This window comes from Oncorhynchus gorbuscha, unplaced genomic scaffold (assembly GCF_021184085.1).
Source record: "Oncorhynchus gorbuscha isolate QuinsamMale2020 ecotype Even-year unplaced genomic scaffold, OgorEven_v1.0 Un_scaffold_2008, whole genome shotgun sequence".
Taxonomy (NCBI): Eukaryota; Metazoa; Chordata; class Actinopteri; order Salmoniformes; family Salmonidae; genus Oncorhynchus; species Oncorhynchus gorbuscha.
The window spans coordinates 17,325-29,536 of NW_025746625.1; the positions used below are offsets into that span (position 1 = coordinate 17,325).

At 47.0% G+C, this 12,212-nt stretch overlaps 1 protein-coding gene across 1 annotated transcript; it reads right to left on the reverse strand.

The window, feature by feature from the left end:
- Window positions 1–1,713: 1,713 nt before the first annotated feature.
- LOC124024800 (ras-related and estrogen-regulated growth inhibitor-like protein) lies at window positions 1,714–11,225 on the reverse strand. The gene is made up of 5 exons (XM_046338554.1): window positions 11,059–11,225; window positions 10,895–10,951; window positions 9,059–9,132; window positions 6,088–6,236; window positions 1,714–2,662 (listed from the first exon to the last, which is right to left on the reverse strand). The coding sequence occupies exons 1-5, from the start codon at window positions 11,108–11,110 to the stop codon at window positions 2,377–2,379; spliced, it is 618 nt and encodes a 205-aa protein (XP_046194510.1). The 5' UTR covers window positions 11,111–11,225; the 3' UTR covers window positions 1,714–2,376.
- Window positions 11,226–12,212: the final 987 nt, after the last annotated feature.

Genomic DNA, 12,212 nt, shown 5'->3' on the forward strand with positions numbered 1-12,212 from the left:
TGGAGCAGGTTGAGAGTTTCAAATTCCTTGGTGTCCACATCAACAACAAACTGGAATGGTTCAAACACACCAAGACAGTTGTGAAGAGGGCACGACAAAGCCTATTTCCCCTCAGGAAACCCCCAAAAATTGGCATCCAGACCGGTTGCATCACTGCCTGGTATGACAAGTGCTCGGCCTCCGACCGCAAGGCACTTCAGAGGGCAGTGCGTACGGCCCAGTACATCACTGGGGCAAAGCTGCCTGCCATCCAGAACCTCTATACCAGGCAGTGTCAGAAAAATTGTCAGACCCCAGCTACCCTAGTCATAGACTGTTCTCTCTACTACCGCATGGCAAGCGGTACCGGAGTGCCAGGTCTAGGACAGAAAGTCTTCTCAACAGTTTTTACCCCCAAGCCATAAGACTCCTGATCAGGTAATCAAATGGCTACCCAGACTATTTGCATTGTGTGCCCCCCCAACCTCTCTTTTACGCTGCTGCTACTCTCTGTTTATCATATACGCATAGTCACTTTAACTATACATTCATGTACATACTACCTCAATTGGGCCGACCAACCAGTGCTCCCGCACATTGGTTAACCGGGCTGTCTGCATTGTGTCCCGCCACCCACCAACCCCTCTTTTACACTACTGCTACTCTCTGTTCATCATATATACATAGTCACTTTAACAATAACTACATGTATATACTACCTCAATCAGACTGACTAACCGGTGCCTGTATATAGCCTCGCTACTGTTATTTTCAAAATGTCTGTTTACAGTTGTTTTATTTCTTTACTTACACACACGGCAGCGTAGCCTAGTGGTTAGAGCATTGGACTAGTAGCCGTAAGGTTGCGAGTTCAAACCCCCGAGCTGACAAGGTACAAATCTGTCGTTCTGCCCCTGAACAGGCAGTTAACCCACTGTTCCTAGGCCGTCATTGAAAATAAGAATATGTTCTTAACTGAAGTGCCTGGTTAAATAAAGGTCAATTTTTTTATTTTTTAAAGCACACACACCTCCATAAAACCACAGACAACTAGACTTGATTACAGTGTTTATTATAGTTTTACATTATTTTATGAGTTTATAATTCAGACTTTATTCCAGGGAACAATTAACGACATGAAGATGGAACTAGACAGACAGACATTCATTATTTTATGATACATTACCTTTCCATGGAAACCACAGTAACCACAGAAATAATCCCCCCCCCCCCCAAAAAAAACAACCTTCATGCCAATAAACTGCTGGCTCTCTTCTGTAGCGGTATTCAGGCAGCATCCCAAATGGCACCCTGTTCCCTATTTAGTGCACGACTTTCGATAAGGGCCCATAGGGCTCCGGTCAAACATAGTACATTATATATTGGGTGCTATTTGGGATACAGTTGAGTCATAATGAAAGATGTATGAAACATGGACTGTGTCTGCCACTGTGGCATGCATTGAGCAGTAGAGGCAATAGGGCCAGTAATGGAGTCTCCCTGTGGTATCATTTACTTTACATAGCTAATAATGGAGTCTCCCCGTGGTGTCATTTACTTTACATAGCTAATAATGGAGTCTCCCCGTGGTGTCATTTACTTTACATAGCTAATAATGGAGTCTCCCTGTGGTATCATTTACTTTACATAGCTAATAATAGAGTCTCCCCGTGGTATCATTTACTTTACATAGCTAATAATGGAGTCTCCCCGTGGTGTCATATACTTTACATAGCTAATAATGGAGTCTCCCTGTGGTGTCATTTACTTTACATAGCTAATAATGGAGTCTCCCCATGTGGTGATATACTTTACATAGCTAATAAGGGAGTCTCCCCTGTGCTATCATTTTCTCTACATAGCTAATAATGGAGTCTCCCTGTGGTGTCATTTACACACACACACACACACACACACACACACACACACACACACACACACACACACACACACACACACACACACACACACACACACACACACACACACACACACACACACACACACACACACACACACACACACACACACACACACACAGTAGCGAGTATGGTAAGCACGAGTCAGAAAGTCTGTAAGCAGCAGCAGTCCTATCAGTCCACTAAGCTCTGTTCTAAGTGCAGAACCATTTATACCACATAGAGCTGTCCTTGGTGGTTGGCAACCAGAGGAGTGGAGGTCTAATTATTATTGACTCTTTTCATGATCAACAATAATAATAGCAACAGCAAGTAAAGTAGGTGAAGCCCATGTTGTTGTCGGTGGTGGGTCCGTTCAACGTTATCGACCTTTTCCCACAATCCCTTTCACCGTTCAACAACAGTCCCAAGGGGAGTAACGAAGTAACAAGGCTTCTTTAGGCCTGGGGTAAACACTTGACCTTTCCCATCTCCCCTTTCACACCGATTTCCTCCGCTTCCCGAAGACATTATTGATGAGTTTGGCCATGGACTTGGAGCCACTAGGTCTCCGTCTCCTCTCCTTGGCCTTGCCCCCAAGGCTGGCGTTGTGGACCATCTTCGAGAACATGAGGACCACTTCCTGGTAGTGTTCTGCGGCTGAGAGCTCGTAGAACTGGGTCTGGGACTCGGCTGCCAGGCGCTGGCCTTCCTCTCGACGCACCTCCCTCACGTGGCACAGGTCCTGCTTGTTACCCACCAGGAACACCAGAGTGTCTGCATCCCTGAGGGGAAAGAGAGGAGGAGGATGAAGACAGGGTGAGCAGGAAATGAAAATATATGAGACACAGTAAGGACGGACATAATGAGTCCCTGGATGTAAGACAAGACAAACCAGGAGGACAGGTTGAGTACACGGTAGTGACATTTAAAGACTATGGGACATCTGAAAATGACACCCTCTTCCATTTTACTTGACACTATTTCTTACCAGAGGCATGTCAAAATGAGGTCAAGAAGCAGTCCAGAGTATTGCTCTCTTTATAGGGAATAGAGTGCCCTTTTCAGATGTAACCTACGAGACTAAAACCTCGATGGAGAGTTGAGGGTATCGTCATTGTATATGTCAGTGCTAAACTGTAGGTCTGTTGTTGTTGTTGTCCACAAACTATTTTGCTGAGGCATTTACAGTATGTCGTAACTTTGAATGCTGTGGGCGAAGACTCCCTCATTACCCAAAAGACCCTTAGAGAAATGTTCCGTCATTGCCCAGAAGACCCTTAGACAGATGTTCCCTCATCCCATTAGACAGATGTTCCCTCATCCCATTAGACAGATCTTCCCTCATCCCATTAGACAGATCTTCCCTCATCCCCATTAGACAGATGTTTCCTCATCCCCATTAGACCATTAGACAGATGTTTCCTCATCCCCATTAGACCATTAGACAGATGTTCCCTCATCCCCATTAGACCATTAGACAGATGTTCCCTCATCCCCATTAGACCACTAGACAGATGTTCCCCATTATCCCCATTAGACAGATGTTTCCTCATCCCCATTAGACAGATGTTCCCTCATCCCACTAGACAGATGTTCCCTCATCCCACTAGACAGATGTTCCCTCATCCCCATTAGACAGATGTTCCCTCATCCCCATTAGACAGATGTTCCCTCATCCCCATTAGACAGATGTTTCCTCATCCCCATTAGACAGATGTTTCCTCATCCCCATTAGACAGATGTTTCCTCATCCCCATTAGACAGATGTTTCCTCATCCCCATTAGACAGATGTTTCCTCATCCCCATTAGACAGATGTTTCCTCATCCCCATTAGACAGATGTTTCCTCATCCCCATTAGACAGATGTTCCCTCATCCCCACTAGACAGATGTTCCCTCATCCCACTAGACAGATGTTCCCTCATCCCACTAGACAGATGTTCCCTCATCCCACTAGACAGATGTTCCCTCATCCCACTAGACAGATGTTCCCTCATCCCACTAGACAGATGTTCCCTCATCCCACTAGACAGATGTTCCCTCATCCCACTAGACAGATGTTCCCTCATCCCACTAGACAGATGTTCCCTCATCCACATTAGACAGATGTTCCCTCATCCCATTAGACAGATGTTCCCTCATCCCATTAGACAGATGTTCCCTCATCCCATTAGACAGATGTTCCCTCATCCCATTAGACAGATGTTCCCTCATCCCATTAGACAGATGTTCCCTCATCCCATTAGACAGATGTTCCCTCATCCCATTAGACAGATGTTCCCTCATCCCACTAGACAGATGTTCCCTCATCCCACTAGACAGATGTTCCCTCATCCCACTAGACAGATGTTCCCTCATCCCACTAGACAGATGTTCCCTCATCCCACTAGACAGATGTTCCCTCATCCCACTAGACAGATGTTCCCTCATCCCACTAGACAGATGTTCCCTCATCCCACTAGACAGATGTTCCCTCATCCCACTAGACAGATGTTCCCTCATCCCACTAGACAGATGTTCCCTCATCCCATTAGACAGATGTTCCCTCATCCCATTAGAAAGATGTTCCCTCATCCCATTAGACAGATGTTCCCTCATCCCATTAGACAGATGTTCCCTCATCCCATTAGACAGATGTTCCCTCATCCCATTAGACAGATGTTCCCTCATCCCATTAGACAGATGTTCCCTCATCCCATTAGACAGATGTTCCCTCATCCCATTAGACAGATGTTCCCTCATCCCATTAGACAGATGTTCCCTCATCCCATTAGACAGATGTTCCCTCATCCCATTAGACAGATGTTCCCTCATCCCATTAGACAGATGTTCCCTCATCCCATTAGACAGATGTTCCCTCATCCCATTAGACAGATGTTCCCTCATCCCATTAGACAGATGTTCCCTCATCCCATTAGACAGATGTTCCCTCATCCCATTAGACAGATGTTTCCTCATCACCCAGAATACCACTAGTGAAAACATTCCAACAATCAGTTCAGCCATAATAGAGAGATGACATGAGACACCTCAACAGCAATAGAATTCTCATAGTGGCAGGAGAATTCAATAGCAGCTAGATATTTACTAGAGGATTGGTATGGGGACAGAATGATGAGTTAGTGGTGTAGTGGTGTATTGGAATTACTACCAGCAAGAACTAAATGCTATACAGACAATAGATCTTGGCTCTGAATTTTAAAAAAAAAGTGCTGAATAATTGTCACATGGACATGAGCCAGAGAGTAGAATCTCTGTGGTAAAATCTACTAATGGGATTACTAACGATGTAACAGTTGTTGGGCAGTGTGGGCGGCTGTTAAACCCACATCGACGTCCAATCTATTGATGCACAATGACAATATTAGGATGGAATGTCAGTCCCACTGACTCCCCTCTCCCCCTACGCCAAGTGGATGGAAAGTCTGTATCGGTGTGAGAGTCTACCTTTTGGTAGGTGAGGGGAACTGGAAGGTCTGTATCGGCGTGAGAGTCTACCTTTTGGTAGGTGAGGGGAACTGGAAGGTCTGTATCGGCGTGAGAGTCTACCTTTTGGTAGGTGAGGGGAACTGGAAGGTCTGTATCGGCGTGAGAGTCTACCTTTTGGTAGGTGAGGGGAACTGGAAGGTCTGTATCGGCGTGAGAGTCTACCTTTTGGTAGGTGAGGGGAACTGGAAGGTCTGTATCGGTGTGAGAGTCTACCTTTTGGTAGGTGAGGGGAACTGGAAGGTCTGTATCGGTGTGAGAGTCTACCTTTTGGTAGGTGAGGGGAACTGGAAGGTCTGTATCGGTGTGAGAGTCTACCTTTTGGTAGGTGAGGGGAACTGGAAGGTCTGTATCGGCGTGAGAGTCTACCTTTTGGTAGGTGAGGGGAACTGGAAGGTCTGTATCGGCGTGAGAGTCTACCTTTTGGTAGGTGAGGGGAACTGGATGGACTGGACAGGTGGGTGGACGGACTGTACAGGTGAGTGGATGGACTGGACAGGTGAGTAGATGGACTGGACAGGTGAGTAGATGGACTGGACAGGTGAGTAGATGGACTGTACAGGTGAGTAGATGGACTGGACAGGTGAATGGATGGACTGGACAGGTGAGTAGATGGACTGTACAGGTGAGTGGATGGACTGTACAGGTGAGTAGATGGACTGGACAGGTGAGTGGATGGACTGGACAGGTGAGTAGATGGACTGGACAGGTGCGTGGTTACCTTTTGGCCACTCCCAGGTTTAACTCTCTGATCAGGTGTACTATGGCTTTAGCCTTGATGAAGGAGGAGCGGTCACTGATGTCATAGACCACTACGAAGCCATCAGCCCAGTGGATCTGGTCGGTCAGAGTCGACTTCCCCTCACAGGCCTGCAGAGCAACACAAACAGCAAGGACATGTTGCTATAACCAAGCAATCTGATACGCACCAGTGGAGGCTGGTGAAGGGAGGCTGGGCTCATAGAAATGGCTGGAATGGAATGAGAGAAACCCCATTCCATTCATTACAACGAGCCTGTCCTCCCATGTAAAGTTATCCCAGCCTCCACTAAGCCTGTCCCTTGATGTAAGGTTATCCCAGCCTCCACTAAGCCTGTCCCCTGATGTAAGGTTACCCCAGCCTCCACTAAGCCTGTCCTCAGATGTAAAGTTATCCCAGCCTCCACTAAGCCTGTCCTCTGATGTAAAGTTACCCCAGCCTCCACTAAGCCTGGCCTCCCATGTAAAGTTACCCCAGCCTCCACTAAGCCTGTCCCCTGATGTAAAGTTACCCCAGCCTCCACTAAGCCTGTCCTCTGATGAAAAGTTACCCCAGCCTCCACTAAGCCTGTCCTCCCATGTAAAGTTACCCCAGCCTCCACTAAGCCTGTCCTCTGATGAAAAGTTACCCCAGCCTCCACTAAGCCTGTCCTCCCATGTAAAGTTACCCCAGCCTCCACTAAGCCTGTCCTCTGATGTAAAGTTACCCCAGCCTCCACTAAGCCTGTCCTCCCATGTAAAGTTACCCCAGTCTCCACTAAGCCTGGCCTCCCATGTAAAGTTACCCCAGCCTCCACTAAGCCTGGCCTCCCATGTAAAGTTACCCCAGCCTCCACTAAGCCTGTCCTCTGATGAAAAGTTACCCCAGCCTCCACTAAGCCTGTCCTCTGATGTAAAGTTACCCCAGCCTCCACTAAGCCTGTCCTCTGATGTAAAGTTACCCCCCTCCTCCACTAAGCCTGTCCTCTGATGTAAAGTTACCCCCCTCCTCCACTAAGCCTGTCCTCTGATGAAAAGTTACCCCAGCCTCCACTAAGCCTGTCCTCCCATGTAAAGTTACCCCAGCCTCCACTAAGCCTGTCCTCCCATGTAAAGTTACCCCAGTCTCCACTAAGCCTGTCCTCCCATGTAAAGTTGCCCCAGCCTCCACTAAGCCTGTCCTCCCATGTAAAGTTACCCCAGCCTCCACTAAGCCTGTCCTCCCATGTAAAGTTACCCCAGCCTCCACTAAGCCTGTCCTCCCATGTAAAGTTGCCCCAGCCTCCACTAAGCCTGTCCTCTGATGTAAAGTTACCCCCCTCCTCCACTAAGCCTGTCCTCCCATGTAAAGTTACCCCAGCCTCCACTAATCCTGGCCTCCCATGTAAAGTTACCCCAGCCTCCACTAAGCCTGGCCTCCCATGTAAAGTTACCCCAGCCTCCACTAAGCCTGTCCCCTGATGTAAAGTTACCCCAGCCTCCACTAAGCCTGTCCTCTGATGTAAAGTTACCCCAGCCTCCACTAAGCCTGTCCTCTGATGTAAAGTTACCCCAGCCTCCACTAAGCCTGTCCTCTGATGAAAAGTTACCCCAGCCTCCACTAAGCCTGTCCTCCCATGTAAAGTTGCCCCAGCCTCCACTAAGCCTGTCCTCTGATGTAAAGTTACCCCAGCCTCCACTAAGCCTGTCCTCTGATGTAAAGTTACCCCAGCCTCCACTAAGCCCGTCCTCCCATGTAAAGTTACCCCAGACTCCACTAAGCCTGTCCTCCCATGTAAAGTTACCCCAGCCTCCACTAAGCCTGTCCTCTGATGAAAAGTTACCCCAGCCTCCACTAAGCCTGTCCTCTGATGAAAAGTTACCCCAGCCTCCACTAAGCCTGTCCTCTGATGTAAAGTTACCCCAGCCTCCACTAAGCCTATCCTCTGATGTAAAGTTATCCCAGCCTCCACTAAGCCTGGCCTCCCATGTAAAGTTACCCCAGCCTCCACTAAGCCTGGCCTCCCATGTAAAGTTACCCCAGCCTCCACTAAGCCTGTCCTCTGATGAAAAGTTACCCCAGCCTCCACTAAGCCTGTCCTCTGATGTAAAGTTACCCCAGCCTCCACTAAGCCTGTCCTCTGATGTAAAGTTACCCCAGCCTCCACTAAGCCTGTCCTCTGATGTAAAGTTACCCCAGCGGGTGGGAGGGAGACAGGGAAAGAGGGAGGGTGGGAGGGAGACAGGGAAAGAGGGAGGGTGGGAGGGAGACAGGGAAAGAGGGAGGGTGGGAGGGAGACAGGGAAAGAGGGAGGGTGGGAGGGAGACAGGGAAAGAGGGAGGGTGGGAGGGAGACAGGGAAAGTGGGAGGGAGACAGGGAAAGTGGGAGGGAGACAGGGAAAGAGGGAGAGAGACAGGGAGGGTGGGAGGGAGACAGGGAGACAGGGAGGGTGGGAGGGAGACAGGGAGACAGGGAGGGTGGGAGGGAGACAGGGAGGGTGGGAGGGAGACAGGGAGACAGGGAAACAGGGAGGGAGGGAGACAGGGAGGGAGGGAGACTGCTGCATGCTTGGCTGGGCACAATAAGTGAGATTGATTACTCTGTTAGGGGGTTTTCACTGCACTGACTTTATAATCCTGTACCATACATTTAATATTTTATACCATACATTTATAATAATATTGTAAGTCGCTCTGGATAAGAGCGTCTGCTAAATGACTTAAATGTAAATGTAAATAATCCTGTACCATACATTTATAATCCTGTACCATACATTTATAATCCTGTACCATACATTTATAATCCTGTACCATACATTTATAATCCTGTACCATACATTTATAATCCTGTACCATACATTTATAATCCTGTACTATACATTTATAATCCTGTACCATACATTTATAATCCTGTACCATACATTTACAAAACATGATGGTCAACAACGTGGTTCTCCTCCTCCTCTCAACTCACCTGTGAGCATGGATCATAGAGTTCTAGATTCAGCTGTCTACCATCAATAGACAGACGCTTCCTGTATATGCATTCTGCATGAGAGAGAGAAAAAGGGAGAGAGAGAGATGAGTGAGAAAGAGACAGAAAGAGAGAGAGAGAGACAGAAAGAGAGAGAGAGACAGAAAGAGAGAGAGAGAGAGAGAGAGAGAGAGATAAGGATAGAGAGAGAGGGATAGTGAGAAAGAGAGACAGAAAGAAAGAAAGTAAGAAAAAAAGAAAGAGAGAAAGAGAGAGAGAGAGAGAGAGAGAGAGAGAGTGAGATGGGGGAGTGACAGAGAGGGGAGAAAATGACAATAATTAGATAACATGAAGCTACGGTAAAGTCCAGTTTCCACAACAGTCACTATCTAACCTACTGCCCGGAGGAGTGTTATTCAACCTTTGGATCCATAGAAATATGATCAATATTAAATAATGACAACACACAGACTAATACCAATATTGACTAGATACTTTTATTTTGAATCACTGTAGTCTATAATACAGCACGTAGCCTACAATACAGCACGTAGCCGACAACACAGCACGTAGCCGACAATACAGCACGTAGCCTACAATACAGCACGTAGCCTACAATACAGCACGTAGCCTACAATACAGCACGTAGCCGACAATACAGCACGTAGCCGACAATACAGCACGTAGCCGACAACACAGCACGTAGCCGACAACACAGCACGTAGCCTACAATACAGCACGTAGCCGACAACACAGCACGTAGCCGACAATACAGCACGTAGCCGACAACACAGCACGTAGCCGACAACACAGCACGTAGCCTACAATACAGCACGTAGCCTACAATACAGCACGTAGCCTACAATACAGCACGTAGCCTACAATACAGCACGTAGCCTACAATACAGCACGTAGCCTACAACACACCATGTAGCTTACAATACAGCACGTAGCCTACAATACAGCACGTAGCCTACAATACAGCACGTAGCCGACAATACAGCACGTAGCCGACAATACAGCACGTAGCCGACAACACAGCACGTAGCCGACAACACAGCATGTAGCCTACAATACAGCACGTAGCCTACAACACAGCACGTAGCCGACAATACAGCACGTAGCCGACAACACAGCACGTAGCCGACAACACAGCACGTAGCCTACAACACAGCACGTAGCCTACAACACAGCACGTAGCCTACAATACAGCAAATAGCCTACAATACAGCACGTAGCCTACAATACAGCACGTAGCCTACAATACAGCATGTAGCCTACAACACACCATGTAGCTTACAATACAGCACGTAGCCTACAATACAGCACGTAGCCTACAATACAGCACGTGGCCTACAATACAGCACGTAGCCTACAATACAGCATGTAGCCTACAATACAGCATGTGGCCTACAATACAGCACGTAGCCTACAATACAGCACGTAGCCTACAATACAGCATGAGGCCGACAATACAGCATGTGGGCCTACAATACAGCATGTGGGCCTACAATACAGCATGTAGCCTACTATACAACTGAAAAATACTTCTGATGGAAGTAGCCGAGCTGTAGCCAATCATCTACCATCTGATGAAGGACAATGTGTTCACTTGGTAACGTCAGGAAATCGAACAATTACGTAATTATGGCAGAACTGGACGTGCGTAATGATGCGTAAAAGCAATGACAATGGATCAAAGATCAATTGGAAAACAAAACATTTGCAAGTAAATTATTTTGTTTTGTTTACAGATTGTTTCATAATAATTAGCATGAAGTTGTATTCATGTTACACAAGTCTATTGTAGCAAACTAAGTAGGTTAGAGACCTTACCGGATGATGAGGAATATTCACCGATAAATCGCCTCGTCAGGAATCGAACGATGAGAGCTGAGGAAGGAATACGATAGTTTAAATCAATAGTCTACGAAAAATGTACACATTTGGACACAAACAATAAGCCAAACCAAACGAACAACAACAAACATGTGTCTTACCTGATTTCCCGACTCCTTCATCTCCCAAAACCGCAAGTTTTATGTCATTCATTATTGCGGTTTGATTCCCTTATGATTTAAAAAGTGGTTGTTAAAGTTTACACTTCAAAGAAAAATCGAATCCCTTGAAGTCTACATTACACTATGAACAAAAGAAGAGTTAAAAAAAATCGAGCAGGACGCATCAATAGTCGTTTGACCGTTTCCACTCTGTCGCTCTCTTCAAGTGTTGATCTGTTGGAGCCGCGTCCCGGTACCGGCGCTGCGTACACCCGTTTATCTCAGGGTTCTGAGGCACGCGCTGTTCTGAACCGAGAGAGAGGGAGAGGAGCAGCTCGATCACAACGTCACTATGACGAACACAGTGGTTGAAGTGAGTGAGAAACGGACATCAGAGGCATGCTTTTATAAATGAGAATCACTCTTGTTTTTCATGGAGGGGATGTAGTGTTTGTGTTTCCTCCCTCCCTCTTTATTCTCCTCATTGAAGAGACTCAATTCAGTAGGTTCTAGAATGAGCTATATGAATGCGTTCCCTCATAGCAACACAGACCATCAACACAGAGTAACATCAAGACCTCAGTGACCTATAAAATAGCCCATCATACACTACATGACCAACAGTGTGAGGACACCTGCTCATCCAATAATCTCACTCTAAAATCAGGGGCATTAATACGGAGTTGGTCCCCTCTCTACTGCTATAACCACCTCCATTCTTCTAGGAAGGCTTTCCACTAGATGTTGGAACATTGCTGCTATAACAGCCTCCATTCTTCTAGGAAGGCTTTCCACTAGATGTTGGAACATTGCTGCTATAACAGCCTCCACTCTTCTGGGAAGGCTTTCCACTAGATGTTGGAATATTGCTGCTATAACAGCCTCCACTCTTCTGGGAAGGCTTTCCACTAGATGTTGGAACATTGCTGCTATAACAGCCTCCACTCTTCTGGGAAGGCTTTCCACTAGATGTTGGAACATTGCTGCTATAACAGCCTCCACTCTTCTGGGAAGGCTTTCCACTAGATGTTGGAACATTGCTGCTATAACAGCCTCCACTCTTCTGGGAAGGCTTTCCACTAGATGTTGGAACATTGCTGCTATAACAGCCTCCACTCTTCTGGGAAGGCTTTCCACTAGATGTTGGAACATTG

Bases quoted from the DNA above. Each gene is read 5' to 3' on its own strand.
- LOC124024800 (XM_046338554.1), bottom strand. From the start codon at position 11,110: ATGAATGACATAAAACTTGCGGTTTTGGGAGATGAAGGAGTCGGGAAA. The intron at 6,237-9,058 runs GTGAGTTGAGAG...GTTGCTCTGCAG, and splicing joins TCTATGATCCATGCTCACAG to GCCTGTGAGGGGAAGTCGAC. The intron at 2,663-6,087 runs GTAACCACGCAC...CTTTCCCCTCAG, and splicing joins AACCTGGGAGTGGCCAAAAG to GGATGCAGACACTCTGGTGT.